This window comes from Gossypium raimondii, chromosome 5 (assembly GCF_025698545.1).
Source record: "Gossypium raimondii isolate GPD5lz chromosome 5, ASM2569854v1, whole genome shotgun sequence".
In the NCBI taxonomy this organism is placed as follows: Eukaryota; Viridiplantae; Streptophyta; class Magnoliopsida; order Malvales; family Malvaceae; genus Gossypium; species Gossypium raimondii.
Window position 1 is genome coordinate 57,080,210 of NC_068569.1, and position 14,355 is coordinate 57,094,564.

Sequence of the window (14,355 nt, forward strand, 5' to 3'; positions counted from 1 at the left end):
AGTCGTTAGAATAATAACAAATTTAACCTTCAATGCTTTAAAACCGATTTACTCAATTTTAAAATTTAGAAAAACTAAAAAAAAATCATTTTACATGATATGTACATAAATGAAATTAAATAAATATTATGCTACCAAAAGTCAAAAACATCATTCATTACCTTAGTATTTGCTGCTGCTTTTCACATAAATCAAACTTTAAATTTGATTTGCCACCAAAAAGGAATCCATAAATAATCAGACAAAACAAGACATTGAAAACATTGAACATTACAAATTAAATGATGACATAACATTGCTAAGCTAAAGCCTACATCTCAAGAGACATAAATAAAGAGAGAATTTTTCTTTTTGACTTTATTGCCCAAGGAAATATGCTATAATATATTGTCATTCCAAAGCCTTATTTTCAACACCAATAATGCCACTGCAGCAAAGTTTATTTTATTTTATTTATTTATTTATTTATTTATTTATGGGGTTAACAATGGTTATCCAGCTGCATAGCCATTTAATGAAATCTTGCATTGAAATCATGGTTATAAATGGCATTTGTGAATCAATTTGGGATCCGGTTGCTGTTATCGTAATTCACTAAACTTTACATAATGCTCTTTAATGGACCACAAATGAAAGAAGTTAGCAAAATTGTGGCTGGAAATTGAAAATGGAGCAAAGTGTAGGTGACAGATGAAGTTTAAGGAAAGAAATTGTAATGCAGTCCGGTTTTAGAATCTGAACTGAAGACCCCACCCCACCCCTACGTTTTCTTTCAACTTTCAGTGTGTTCTATTATTTACACTGAGCAAAAACTTATGAATGAAAGGCTATCTGCAAATATCAGAGCTACATCATCTGCAGACTCAACCTCACCACATATGCAGGATGGCAGGAAGAAAGAAACACCTTTTCATTTACAACCCAAGTTGTATGCTCATTCCCTCATGATTCGTTGATAATGTCGTCTTTGAGTGAGAAACCATCAAGGATATCACTCTCTGAATCAACTTGAAGCTCTTTGAACATTGCCATCACCTGTATCATGGTCGGACGCCGGAAGGGCCTATCGTCGAGACACTCAAAGGCAATCCTCAAATAATGGTGTAACTCTGCCTCACCAGATTCCTTCATCATCAACTCAGGGTCCAATATCTCATCAACTCTCTTCTCTCTGTGAAGTTGCTTTGCCCACCCTACAAGGTTGTTGTCATCGCCAAACTGAGATGGGTCTATAGGCCTCTTGCCAGAAAGAAGCTCTAGCAATATGACACCATAACTATAGACGTCACCTTTTGTCGTACACCGGAAACTCTGATAGTACTCGGGGGGAACATATCCCGGAGTCCCTGCTAGTGTGCTGACACTAAGATGAGTATCAAGGGCATTAACTAATCTTGCCATGCCAAAATCAGAAACTCTAGCCTCAAAGTTTTCATCAAGGAGTACATTGCTCGATTTCATGTCCCGGTGTATAATGTGAGGAATACAGCTATGATGAAGGAATGCAAGACCTCGTGCTGATCCTATAGCTATCTTCTTTCTAGCTGCCCAGTCAAGCCTTGACCCTCTTCCTTTGGCCTTGTCATGAAGAACAGACTCCAGACTTCCCCATTTCATGTACTCATAAACCAGCAGCCTCTCCTCTCCAACCTTGCAGTAACCCAGCAAAGGAACCAGGTTCCGGTGCTTGATCTTCCCAATAGTTTCCATTTCTGCCATAAACTCTCTGTCTCCCTGCCCTGTGATATGTATCAGCTTCTTGATTGCAACTACGCAGCCATCTCTCAGCTGTGCTTTGTAGACCTCGCCAAACCCTCCAGACCCTATCAAACTTTCCGCACTGAAACCATTAGTTGCTTCAAGCAGATGGCCGAAGGTCAGCTTTCGTAGAGGCTTCTCAAAAGTGGCAATGTTGATGCTCAAAGGCTCAGGGACACTAGAGAGTTTCCAGAAACTGCTGCCTGAAGTTGGTAGGCTTTCAACATATTTCTCTCTCATTTCCTCCTTAAGCTGGTTCTTCTTCACTCGATAAAGAGCTAAAGTTAATCCAAGGATGCACAAAAGGAAGAATGTGATGCCAACCACCATCACGACTGCCACAGGTGGCTTCTTATTCCGAGGGTGAAGGCTTGTCGAATGGCCTCCAGTGGCACAAGAAGGCAAGGGTACCCCGCAAAGTCCAGAGTTGTTCTCATATCTGGAGGCTGGGAAAGTGGTGAGCTGACCTCCAGTAGGGATGGAACCGGTTAGGTTGTTGTTGGATACATCAAGGTCACTAAGAAAAGAGAGAGTCCCTAATGAACCTGGCAGATATCCTTGGAGATTATTATGAGAGAGATCCAAGACACCAATCGCCTTCAAGCTTCCAAAACTATCAGGAATGTTTCCCCTTAGCTTATTGTGTCCCAAATTCAAGACCTGGAGATAGCTCATTGTACCAAAATTCTCAGGAATACTACCTGACAGATTATTATAAGAGACATCAAGGTAGATCATGCTTCCATTATTGGTAAAGGTGTATACTGTCATACCAGAGTAAATTCTAGTCGATGAGCAAGAATGAACCATGGGAAAACTTTCAAGCCTTTCTGGCCTTATTCCCTCAAACTCAACTAAACCTCCAGCACCCCTACAAGCTGTTCCACCCTCATTTCTTACAAATGCGAATTTCTTCCCCGATACACCTCCGGGCATGACCAGGCCAGCTTGGTTTGCAAGCTCGGGTGGAAGGGCACCACTGATGTCATTGCTGTTTAAATCAAGCCAAATGAGGCTCTGGCATTTACCAAGCTCAGGTGGAATTTGCCCAGTCAGAGAATTGTTACCTAATTGCAGGATAGCAAGCTTCGGAAGATCTCCAAAACCAGAAGGGATTTCCCCAGTAAGATTGTTGCCGGAAAGTGACACCCATATCATATTGGTACACTTGCCAATGGACTGTGGTATGCTTCCACTGATGAGATTATTGTTGAGAATCAGGGTCTCCAGGTTTCCTCCACTGAGACAAATGCTCTCTGGGATCTCACCCGTGATGTTATTTGCCCACATAACCAACTCAGAAAGATATGGCAAATTCCAAATATTTATGGGAATGGGACCATTCAAGCCGTTAAAACTAAGGTCCAGTGTCCTCAAGTTCTTGCAGTTTCCGAGCTCCATGGGCACACTTCCTGCGAGGTAATTGTTGGCTAAAAGAATCTTTTCCAAGGCTGAGGTTGAAGAGCAAAATCCTGGAGGGATACTCCCCTTAAAGGCGTTAGAACCAAGGTCAAGCACTTGAAGCTGAGTACAGTTGGTGAGTGAAAAGGGCACAGAACCGGAAATATTGTTGTATGGTACATAAAGATATCTCAAGTTGGGGACACTGCTCACAACTGCACTGAGGAAATCTCCTGAAAGTAGATTGTTTCCTAGGTTCAAAAGTTGCAAAGAAGAGCATGATGTAAAAGCTGAAGGCAATCCACCTGTCAGTTTGTTAGATGACAGATCAAGCTCCTCGAGAGCTCCACAAGCCTGTCCCAACTCAGGAGGGATTTCACCAGTGAACAGATTATAAGCCAAAGATAGTCGCTTCAATTTTTTAAAATTTCCCAACAAGCCCCCTGGAATCTTGCCCTGCAGCCCAATATGGGACAAGTCAAGTGCCTCTAGAAGGTGGCAGTTTCTGAGGCTAACTGGGAACCCAGAGTCAGAGAGGGTGTTATGAGACAAGCTGAGCTGAGTGAGGTTGCTGCACTGCCCAAAATTTAGGGTGGAGAACTTGCCAGAGAAGTTGTTGTGGGAGAGATCAAGAAGCTCCAGAGAATTTAGCATCAAACTCGGTGGTATGGGTCCAGAAAAGAGATTGCATGAGAGATCAAGAACTATTAAATTCTTGCAATACAGGGGAGAGAAACCAAGTGTTCCCGTAAACTTGTTATCAGAAAAGTTGAGCAGTTTCAAGTTCTGGCAGGTTGAAAGGGAGTAGTTCAATAGGGCAGAATTAGAAATCTGATTACGAGAGAGGTCAAGCTGCAGCAAAGAAGGACCAAACATAAGACTGCCCCCAGAGATAGAATTGCGAGACAGGTTAACAGAAGCCAGACGGTTACACGCGGAGAAAAATGATTGCGCAGGCAGATGGTTTGAGATGGCGTTGGAGGACAAGTCGAGAGTTTCGAGGCTGCATGAGACAGCAGAAAGATCAGCAGCAGAAAACGAGTTTCCTTGTAAGTACAGATGACGGAGAGAAGACAAGGCTGTTAGGTTTGGGAGGTGGAGAGCACCGACAAGGCCGGAATAACTGAGGTTGAGGGCAGTAACACGGCCATCATCAGGAGAGCAGGAGACGCCACGCCATGAGCAGGGACTGGGAGAATCTTCAGTCCAATTGGCTAAGACACCGTGGGGGTCAGAGGAAACGGAGATGCGCTTGAAAGCCATCAACTTAATCACATCATCATTGCTTTGCTTTTGGGCTGAAACCAGTTGTCTGGCTTGGAGATGGTGGAATAGAAGCAACAACCACAAACCAAAGATCCCAGTCAGGCCTTGTTCTGGTGATGATAAACATACTATCACCCTCCATACTTTCTTCATTTTTTTTTTCCCTACTTTTCCTTCCTCTTCTCAGATTTACATCAAGAAATGGCGTGTCAGGCTGACACAAATATTAAAAAGCGGCTTGTACAAAGTATCTGTTGAGTGCAAGATTGGACATAGCAATTATAAGGGTAGTTGCCAAGGAAATGCTTTTCATGGGCTTCTAACTACTTGTCTCTCGGCCATGGATCTCTTTTTCTGCAGACTCCTCTGTTAACCTCACTTTTAGATCTCTTGACAATCCAATTTCTCCAAGCAGATAGCAGCTTGGAGAGCTGAATCTTGAGAAATAATGATACAAGTTAAAAAAATCAGGAGATAGAAACGCTAACAAATACCATTGGTATAAATGGCATAAAAATATAGTATTATATATGGTCAATGGGTAGTGAGAGAGAGAAGTACCTGGTGTGATGTAAGGAGGATAGTGAGTGAGGTCGGGACGGCGGGTACGATGTGCAGAACTGAAAGCAGGCAAGTACAAGTTGGAGATTGGGACTCGGAGGGATATAATCCTGTATGCGGATATGCAGAGTAGAGATAGGAAAGACAAGTGTGGTCTTCTTCTTGTGTGTTGGAGCCTAGAGACAGACAGACTATGAAAGAAGCAGTTGGAGTTGCAGTGGTGTCAGCATTCAGCAGGTGATGTTGAGGGAGAAATTTGGCATAATCTACGAACAAAACCAACTTAGGTAAAGTGGTATTATTCGCAAAAGTAGTAAAGCTACAAAGAATAGGAGAATAGAAAGAGAACAAGTCGAAAGAGTAGAGAGAGGGAAAAGAGTGATTTGTGGGAGCGGAGCGGTCAAACTTTTGATTCTCCCAAGCTCTACCCTTTTTTTTCTGGGCCCCACCTCTTCTCTACTCTCTCAAATCTCAATTGCCCCGCACGTACGTCTTTCTTTGTCACTTTTTCTTTTTGGATTTATCCCACCTACTTCCATTTTAATTTTTTTTTCCTACACTAGTTTATCTTGCTTACTCCCTATACTTTTTCAAAGTTGGGATTTAGTCCTACATTTTAATTTAATTAATTTTGGTCCCTTTACTTTTTCAAATTTTTAAATCCAATTACAAGTCATATACCATGCGTACAAGTGTTGATTTAGTCCATGTTCTCAAATCAGATCATTCAAGTCCCTATACTTTTCAAAATTCAAAATTTTAATCTTGATGTAAATCACAACCATTAATCCATTAACTAGATTTTTAATGAGTAATATATGAAAATAAAAATTGACATGGAATCATACATATGATAATGTGTTTTCTACATCCGATTTTAAAAATAGTAAAACTTAATTGAATGAATATTACAATTTAAAAAGTACAGAAACTAAATCCAAAACTTTGATAAAATAAAGAGACTAATATCAGAATTTAAGCTTTTATCTTTATATATAAATACAAATTCCTAAAACAACTAAACAGAAACACAAAAATGCAATTTACATTTTTCTTTCTTCAATGCAGCTCTTTAACCCAGCAGGACACTAACTGACCAGCAGACCGTTTGGTTAATTAAAATTAGTTCATCTATCTTCTTTTCTTTAAAAAACGACAATTGGGTTTTAAATGGCAAGGACAGCAATGAATTAATTACAGCCAGCATAAAACCAAGAACCGTATTTATATCACATAAAATCATCTGTATATGCATACATACATGTTATGCTTGTTACTAAAGGGATGAATTTATTGGTACCCCGCCCACTCCTTCCCAAAACAATATATCTACTTGGTATTAGACCTTGTTCGTATTTCAAGTTGTTTAAAGGAGTTAGATTATATTTTGCTTTTATTATTAAAAAAATAGTAAATTAGTCACTGTGTATTAGATTAAAGAGTAAACTGGTTCTTTTGTTAAAGCTAGTTTTATCTATGTACATCAGTATGAGATATACGTGACACGTCATATATGACTGTTTAATTATTCAGTCAACCACATCAATTTTTAATCATAAAAATGGATAAAATTTTCAATAGAAATGACAAAATTGCTCTTTAAGTTGTGTTTACCAAACTATGATTTCAAACAAAAAGATTTGGTAAATAAACAAATTTTCAAACCAGACTTTTCACCGTTAAATCTTCACTTTACAACATCATATCTAAAATAGATATTTTAGCTTCCAAAAATGCTTATGAACAACAATGATAAAACTATTAAAATTTTCAAAATACTTTTCTAAAGTATTTTTTACAGACTTTTCAACTTTAATGATCTTGATCTTTTATCTAATGTACATAAATTAATTTATCTACTTTTAATAAAGAAAACAAAATATAACAGTTTTGATAAGAAGATAAATCTGATTAATTAAAAGAAAATGGTTGTTGAGGTCAATGTTTTTAGGAGCATATGAATTTATGAGTCCGCCATGCACTATGTGATTCAATATTCTTGCATCACTGATATTGAAAGAATTGGTATATAAATCAAATATGGGAGACAAATTAAAAGGGAATAATATTTATATAAATAGGCACAATCCATGGATGGATGCAATATATGTAAGGAGAAGAGGCAACAATTTTCTTTGGAAACTAGTGGCTTTATTTTACAAATAATACTATGTTTTAAGACAAACTTAATAGTATAATGTAATAAAATAATCACACTTATAAAAAGATGGAGTAAGTTGTAAGAGGCAGGTCGCGGGGCCTTGGGGTGTGGGATTCCACCTCTTTCCTTTTCTTATCTGTCATTTTTAAATTATAATTTTTTTTTTGTTTGAAGCTAAAGTTTTTTTTATTGAATTAATATAAAACTTAATCAGATGAGAAAAATTATATATCTTTTAATTTTAAATGATAAAAGATATTATTATTAGGATGCGGCTTTTATCTTTTTAAGATTTTATATTATTATTAAATAAAATAATTAAAAGTTTGAATTGACACAAATTATTTATCACTTCACGGATTATTCTTGATAATTTTATAAAATATTTTCAATGTTACATAATTTAATATATTATTATCATGGACACTTTCTCACCTTCATATGTGCGGTTTCTACACCAATTTATGATTGATGTATTCATTTAATATTCTTAATTTGATGTATTTATCTGCTTAAATTTTGTTTTACTTACAAATTTTTATATTAATATCGTATTTATTTTATGTGTTATTATTAATTAGTTTCAAACCATATATTTCATTATTTAATGTATATTATTTTTAAGAGAATAAATTATATTAAGATGACTATCAACTTTTAAAATATAAAAGTCTTAATATACATTCATCCATATTTAATTTAGCAAGTTATAGATCTTAATAAACAAGCATGTTTTCTTGTTCATAATTTTAAATTAGAAAAAACTAATCATCTTTTTATTTCCTTACTTTCAAATCATATTTTATTTTTATGTATTTAATTTTAGGAAGAATTTTTTCTTTTCTTTTTAGCTTTTTATTTCTATTTTTAATCTTTAATCAAATTTCAAAATTTGATAAAACCACTAATTGTGGTTATAATTTTTACTCAATTTGTGCTTTATGAATTTTATAAGGTTTTTTATTTTAATGATAAATTTTATGCATTTTCAAATCTTATTTATTTTTGGTTTTCTTTTTCCGGCATATAGTTTGAGCGTCACCAAAATTTTAAATTAAATTAAATTAAATTAAATTAAATTAAATTAAAATGATATCATATGTGATTAAATATAGAATAATATTTACAAGTCTTTAAAATTAATGATATGACATCGTTTTATTAGTACCTACAAACTATATATTTTAAGATCATCTTAATATAAAAATTATTCTCTATTTTTAAACACATAATTTCTACACATATAATATTTGTGTGTTAGCGAGGTCTCTATTTTCAAGGGTGACTACTCTTTTATTATTTGTTTAGTAAAGAAAAGCGATGATGATGGAGAGGAGAGGAGAGGGAGTGTGTTTCTATATTCTATAAAGCTTATTTTGATCATAGTGATGATGATAATTGCGAGAATTAATGGTTTCCCTTTTTCAAATGCAGCACTACCAAATTGATGAGCATGTGATTAGAATAAAGGTTTAAGGAGCAAATTTGTTTCACTAGAAAACAGCGGAATCCTCGCAAAGAAACCAGGCCAATTTTACTGTCTGGACCCTCCTTCCCTTTTTTTATTCTTTTGTTGTTTTGTGATGAAAATGTTTTTGAACAAAGTGGAAGGGCAGGGCCCATGGAAACCAACACCTTTTTATTTTATTCACAATAGGGAGAAGACTTGAATTTTAACTTGAGTGAAACAGCCTTAACATTTTTCCCAACGCAGCCGATAACCCTACTTGTACCGGCTCCGGCTGGCAGCCCTATGCGTAAATAGTTACATTTAAAATTTGAAATTTAAGGGTTAAATTGTTAATTTTTGAAAAAGTATAATTTTTGGGTACTGAAAAGATTCACCAAAAGTCAAGATAAGTAGGTGACAAACAAAGCTGGATGAGTCAAGATGCTCCTGTGTTACGTCTTTGCATAAATATCTATCTATAATAACAATATGTATTATTTATATGAATCATGAAATTCAATGGATGATATAGATTGGTGTCTAATACTATTGATGTGTATGAATGGATCATACCGAAACTTTTGACTTTTGGACAAACAAAGTTTTGCGTTTTCTTTGCTCTCGTAAAACGTGTCATAAGCCTAGGTATATGGTAATAGTCAAGTTGTTGGAATTGCACGTTAGGTTCAAACACGTTTATATTTTCTTTCAATCTTTCCAACCTTAATTTAAACTTTTTTTATTTTTATTTAAATAATAAATAAATTAATCTTTTATTTTTATTTTTTAACGATATCACGAGATACACATAGTATATTTTTTATTTAAACTATGGGACTAATTTGTTTATTTTTGAGTAAATGAGACAAAATACAATCTGACTTTTAATAAAAGTGCATTTATGATACTTTTACCTTTTTCGGTCACATATTTTATATAACATACATAAACTAAGGTTTAATGTGGATATATAATTCTTTAAGATTTGATAACGAGATCATTAGAATTGGATATATTTAAAGTTATGCATTTTTAATGTATTATTGATACGTGAGATTTGACTGTTCAAAAATAATTCAAGCTACTCGAATAATTTATTTAAATTAAATATTTTAACTCAAATTTAAATTATAAAACTTCAGTTTACCATAAGTTTAGATATATTAAAAGTTAGGTTATGTTTTACTCTATTCACTTAAAAATGAGTAATTAATCCATTTAATGTTAGATTAAAGAATAAATTAGTTTTTTATTAAAAGTTCTATCTATTTTATCGTTAAAAACTAATCTCTATATGTCAACATGAGGTTCATGTGACACATCGCGTGTTATTATTTAATTATTACAGTTAGTTTTAATAATACAAATAAATAAAATTGTTAACATAAAAATTAATTTACTCTTTAATCTACTATATAAAATTTATTTATTTATTTTCAAAAAAAAGAGTAGAATATAATCTATCTTATTATAACCTCCACACAAATTTTGTACCCTAACATATGTAGTCAGTGTAGCTACTTACATTATTAAACAACACGCCCATGAAAAGGACAAGATTTTGCCTATACCAAGGAAACATCCCATCTATCAATCTAATTTTAATTTTAGGCTTAGTTAACTTTTTCTTTATTGAATTTTTGCTTTTCTGTTTGTAATATATTTTTCCCTTTCAATTATTATTTATGTTTTGGTGTCAAAAAGCATTTCAAATAACATGAAATGATTTGTATCCGGAAAAGCATTTCCAAGATTTTCCTCCATATAAGAGTATTTTATTTTTTCATATAATATTTAGAATTACTTATAATTTTTCTCAATTTATAAATGGGAGGATAATGCGTTTCAATATACTCGAACCTATATCTTCCTGCATTAACAACAATAACTAAATCAATTAAACTAAGAATCAATTGACAATTGTATTTTTTTAGTTTCATATTTAAATGCAGAAAATATTTTCTTTCACCATTTACTATTATTCCCCGGGGGAAAATTATTTAGCAAAATACGTTTTTTTAAACCTACCTCAACATTAATTTTTTATGGTCTCAGTAGATTTTGTATAACAATTAACATTCCTCGACATTTTTGCATATGTTAAGTTTGTGGTTAGTGTAGGGTTTAAGGTGTTTTTGCTGAAACTGTAAGTCCTAACCTTAATTCAAGGAACCTTGTGGTGTTAAGACTGCAACTGACCCGAAGTGAAACACAGTTGCTCAGTTATATGAATAAAATTATTAGAAACTATTATGAATAACTTTATAGAAAATTATTGGTGGAAACCTTAAGAGAACCCTAGGTATATGCAACTATTGGATAGTTATAAAGGTCTTGAAAATTACCAGATTATGAAAGAAGGTCTTTACTGTAATTAGCAATTTGTATTCGGGTGGATAACCCTTTTTCTTGTGAATGGTATTAAATAAACTCCGTGACATCAAGTGATATTATATATAAGGATAGTAAAAACTGACAACATAGAAAGCGTCAAGCATTGCGATTATGTGCGTCATATATTGTTATGCATTTAGAGGATAGAATGTCATAAACCAGATACTCAATTACATCTTATAATTCAACACGGCTAATGTTGATAATGGCATGTACCAATAATTTACTAACTACTGACATTCGAATGCTAAGTAACAATTGATTCCAAGCAGACAATATTCCCACCAAAAGCAATCCTACGATTGCTCGCAGCCATCTGAATAAGCCATTAAGCATCATAATTCGTAGAAGAATGAAACTTTTGTAAAACTGCTCCTACATTAGATCAAACCCGCAAAAATGGTTTTGGCGGACGAAAAGTAATTTCCATTTTTCCCATCCCTTAATGAGAATGAATTGATGTTTTCGATGGAGGAAACATTGTAAAAAAATAATATTTTCAGTTGTGTGCCATTCCAAAATAATAAAAATTATAAACCTTTATAATAACAGTCTTATATGATAATTAATTACATGATTTATCAATGACTGACTCGTGACATATATTTATAAGGATGAAATAATATAAGTCAACAACAATAAGAGGCAACTATATAATAATAAACTCAACAACTACCAATGTCGAGGTCCAATAGAATAGCTTGAGTGTTAGGGTTATTGGGAATATCTGAGAGAGGTTAAGTTAACTAAAGAAAAAATATTGAACTCAACACTTATTGTTGAGTTCTATAGAAATTTTAGGGTTAGGGTTTAGGAAGATCAAGTTTATAGGGATCGCTAAGAAAGGTACTAAATTCGACACATGTGGTTGTCGAGTTCATTAAGTTTAACAAGTTGAAATGACTAGTCTTGATAATTTTTTCCATTGTTGGTGACTTTCAGCAACTTTAAATTTTATTTCGCCTTATAAATTATGTTTATCAAGTTGAAGGTGTAACTAGAAACGCATACAAAATTGTGATGCGTCTAAGAATATTCACATCAGTAAAATTATTACAAATACCCACAACTCAATTATGGTGCATCAACTCTGTTAGCAATTAGGTGTTTTTTTTTTCATACTAGATAAAGTATTGCTACAATTGTGTTATGTGATTGAAAGTGAAACACTAACTTCTGATATGTTAGTAAAGTTTTTGTAGTTGTTGGATATTTTGTATGCATGGTTATAAGTGAAACACTAATTTTAGATGAATTGATGAATTTAGATTTTCAGTATTTTTATGGGTCATTAACTTATTTGAATTTTTCTTTCAATTTTAAGACTAAGACTAATCTTGTTATTAACCTTTTATTTCAACTATTAATGTTTTGGATTAATTATAGAGAGGTCCCTAAGCTTTTGTCAAAAGTAAAAAAAAAAAGTGTCACATTTCATCATCCAATTAACTAATGAAACACGTCAGCAATTCATAAGTGGATTAACGGAATTTTTAACGATAGTGATTAGTTCAAACAATTATCTTAATTAGAGTTACTAAATTGAGAAAAAAAATTAGATTAGAGTTGCGACCAGGGGTGTCGAGGCGGGGCCCCACAATACGGACCATATCGCACAAGTTGAGTCAATATAGAACTATACTTCTAATATTTCACTTTGATTAGAACAGAGTTTTTCAGTCCTTGAATAGATATAGTCGAAACTCTTCTTGCATATTTGTTTTTTCAATATTAGTGAATTTCTTATCATCTGCCTGTGATTTTTTCCCGAAAGAGCTTTCACGTAAAATCTTTATGTTCTTATTTTCTTTTCTTATTACTTTGTGATCGTTTTATTACTATTATCGACATTTATTATAACATATTTAAAATTAAAGAATAATCCTATAATATGATATAAAAATAAGTTTCAAAATTCCTCGTAATATTAAATTTTTATAATACATAGTTTTAATATAAAATAAAATTTAATCTTCATTATATCATTTCTATTTAATTCTAATATAATATATTTTAAATTTTATATCATTAAAAATATTTATATTCTTTTACAAATACAATAGTGATATTACAATTTTTTATATCATTACTTTTTAATTATTTTAATTCATGAAATTTCAATAACTTAATTTTTTAAAACAATGGTTTATCCAAGCATTATAAAATAATTGATGGTATTTAAAAATTCAATAATCTTAAATATTACGTCTAAGCACATGTTTGTTATTTAATAGGGGTTAGAAGTACTTGACTTTAAGGGGATAGATGGTGTCACGTGAAGGTGTAAATGAATACATCATTTAATCAACAATTCATAAGAGTTTGATTTTCATTTATATAAACTAACTAAATAAAAATAACAAAATTTTACTTGCTTGTTGAGACGACTTGACTCTTTCAAAAGAAATCTTTGAAATATCGTTTCTCAGGCAATCGACACTGCCCTCAACAATAGAAGTTATTGTCCCTATGGTCTTGTTGAAACCCCAACCACGAGAACAAGACTTTTGGTTGTTGAAGACAACGTCGACTGCTTGGTTGACAACATTTCGAAGACTTCTTTCGAAGAAGTTGGACCCCCTCAAAACTTGTTTATTAAACAAACCAAATATGAAAATAACAAGATTTCATGGTTACCCGTTTAACTCTTTGAAGAACACCCACGACGAGAGGATTAGTCATTGTTGTAGCTAGTGAATACTTGACTGCCGCTCGATGTGCGAGCATTTGGGCTAGAAAATACTGCAACTAAATATATGAATTAAGCGGTGTCTACAAGTATATGGGTTAGGTTGTAATATAATTTTACAACGAAATGCAGGAATACTCCGAGGATCGTATCTAAGAGAGGCTTGATTAAATAGCAATTAACTTCTACACCAATAAATCTAAATAGTACTTAATTGAAATCATTGTATGACAAATCATAAATAAATATATTTTGAAGTAAAACATGCAAAATAAGAAAATAACAGAACGATTGTAAATCACTCAAATAAGCAAATAAAAGACTAACTCGTTACAGTGTTCATAATTAACTATCAATTTAGAGTTTTAATTAATTAGCTAGCAAATAACTTAGTTATTATCTATCGACCTCTAACTAAATTAACTAGTCGATAGAAATTACTTATCTCCCGACCTCACAGTTCAAACCGGGACAAGTTGAAAGATGCGCAGTAGATTTATTCTCTCAACCTCATCTACCTCAGTGACTTCCCAGAGTCGTTAATCCTAGGGTTTAATTTCACTCAACCTGATCCAACTAATTCTAAAATAAACCTAAAACGTTCGTTAGTGAATCTCACTTCCACTCGTTAATCTCTCTAGGGAATTTAATTCCAAATATTAACAAATTCCAAAT

The 14,355-nt window shown here is 33.1% G+C and overlaps 1 protein-coding gene across 2 annotated transcripts; it reads right to left on the reverse strand.

Annotated features, from left to right (window-relative positions):
- Positions 1–551: 551 nt before the first annotated feature.
- On the reverse strand, positions 552–5,524 carry LOC105768634 (receptor-like protein kinase BRI1-like 3). Of its 2 annotated transcripts, none has more exons than XM_012588682.2 (2): positions 4,987–5,524; positions 552–4,856 (listed from the first exon to the last, which is right to left on the reverse strand). In XM_012588682.2, exon 2 carries the CDS (start codon positions 4,576–4,578, stop codon positions 943–945), a length of 3,636 nt encoding a protein of 1,211 aa, XP_012444136.1. In that variant the 5' UTR covers positions 4,579–4,856; positions 4,987–5,524; the 3' UTR covers positions 552–942. The 2 variants fall into 2 exon arrangements, with proteins under 2 accessions (XP_012444136.1, XP_012444134.1); XM_012588680.2 differs by having other exon boundaries at positions 552–4,862.
- Between the last annotated feature and the right edge of the window lie 8,831 nt (positions 5,525–14,355).

Coding starts and splice junctions, on each gene's coding strand:
- LOC105768634 (XM_012588682.2), bottom strand. CDS start 4,578: ATGAAGAAAGTATGGAGGGTGATAGTATGTTTATCATCACCAGAACAA.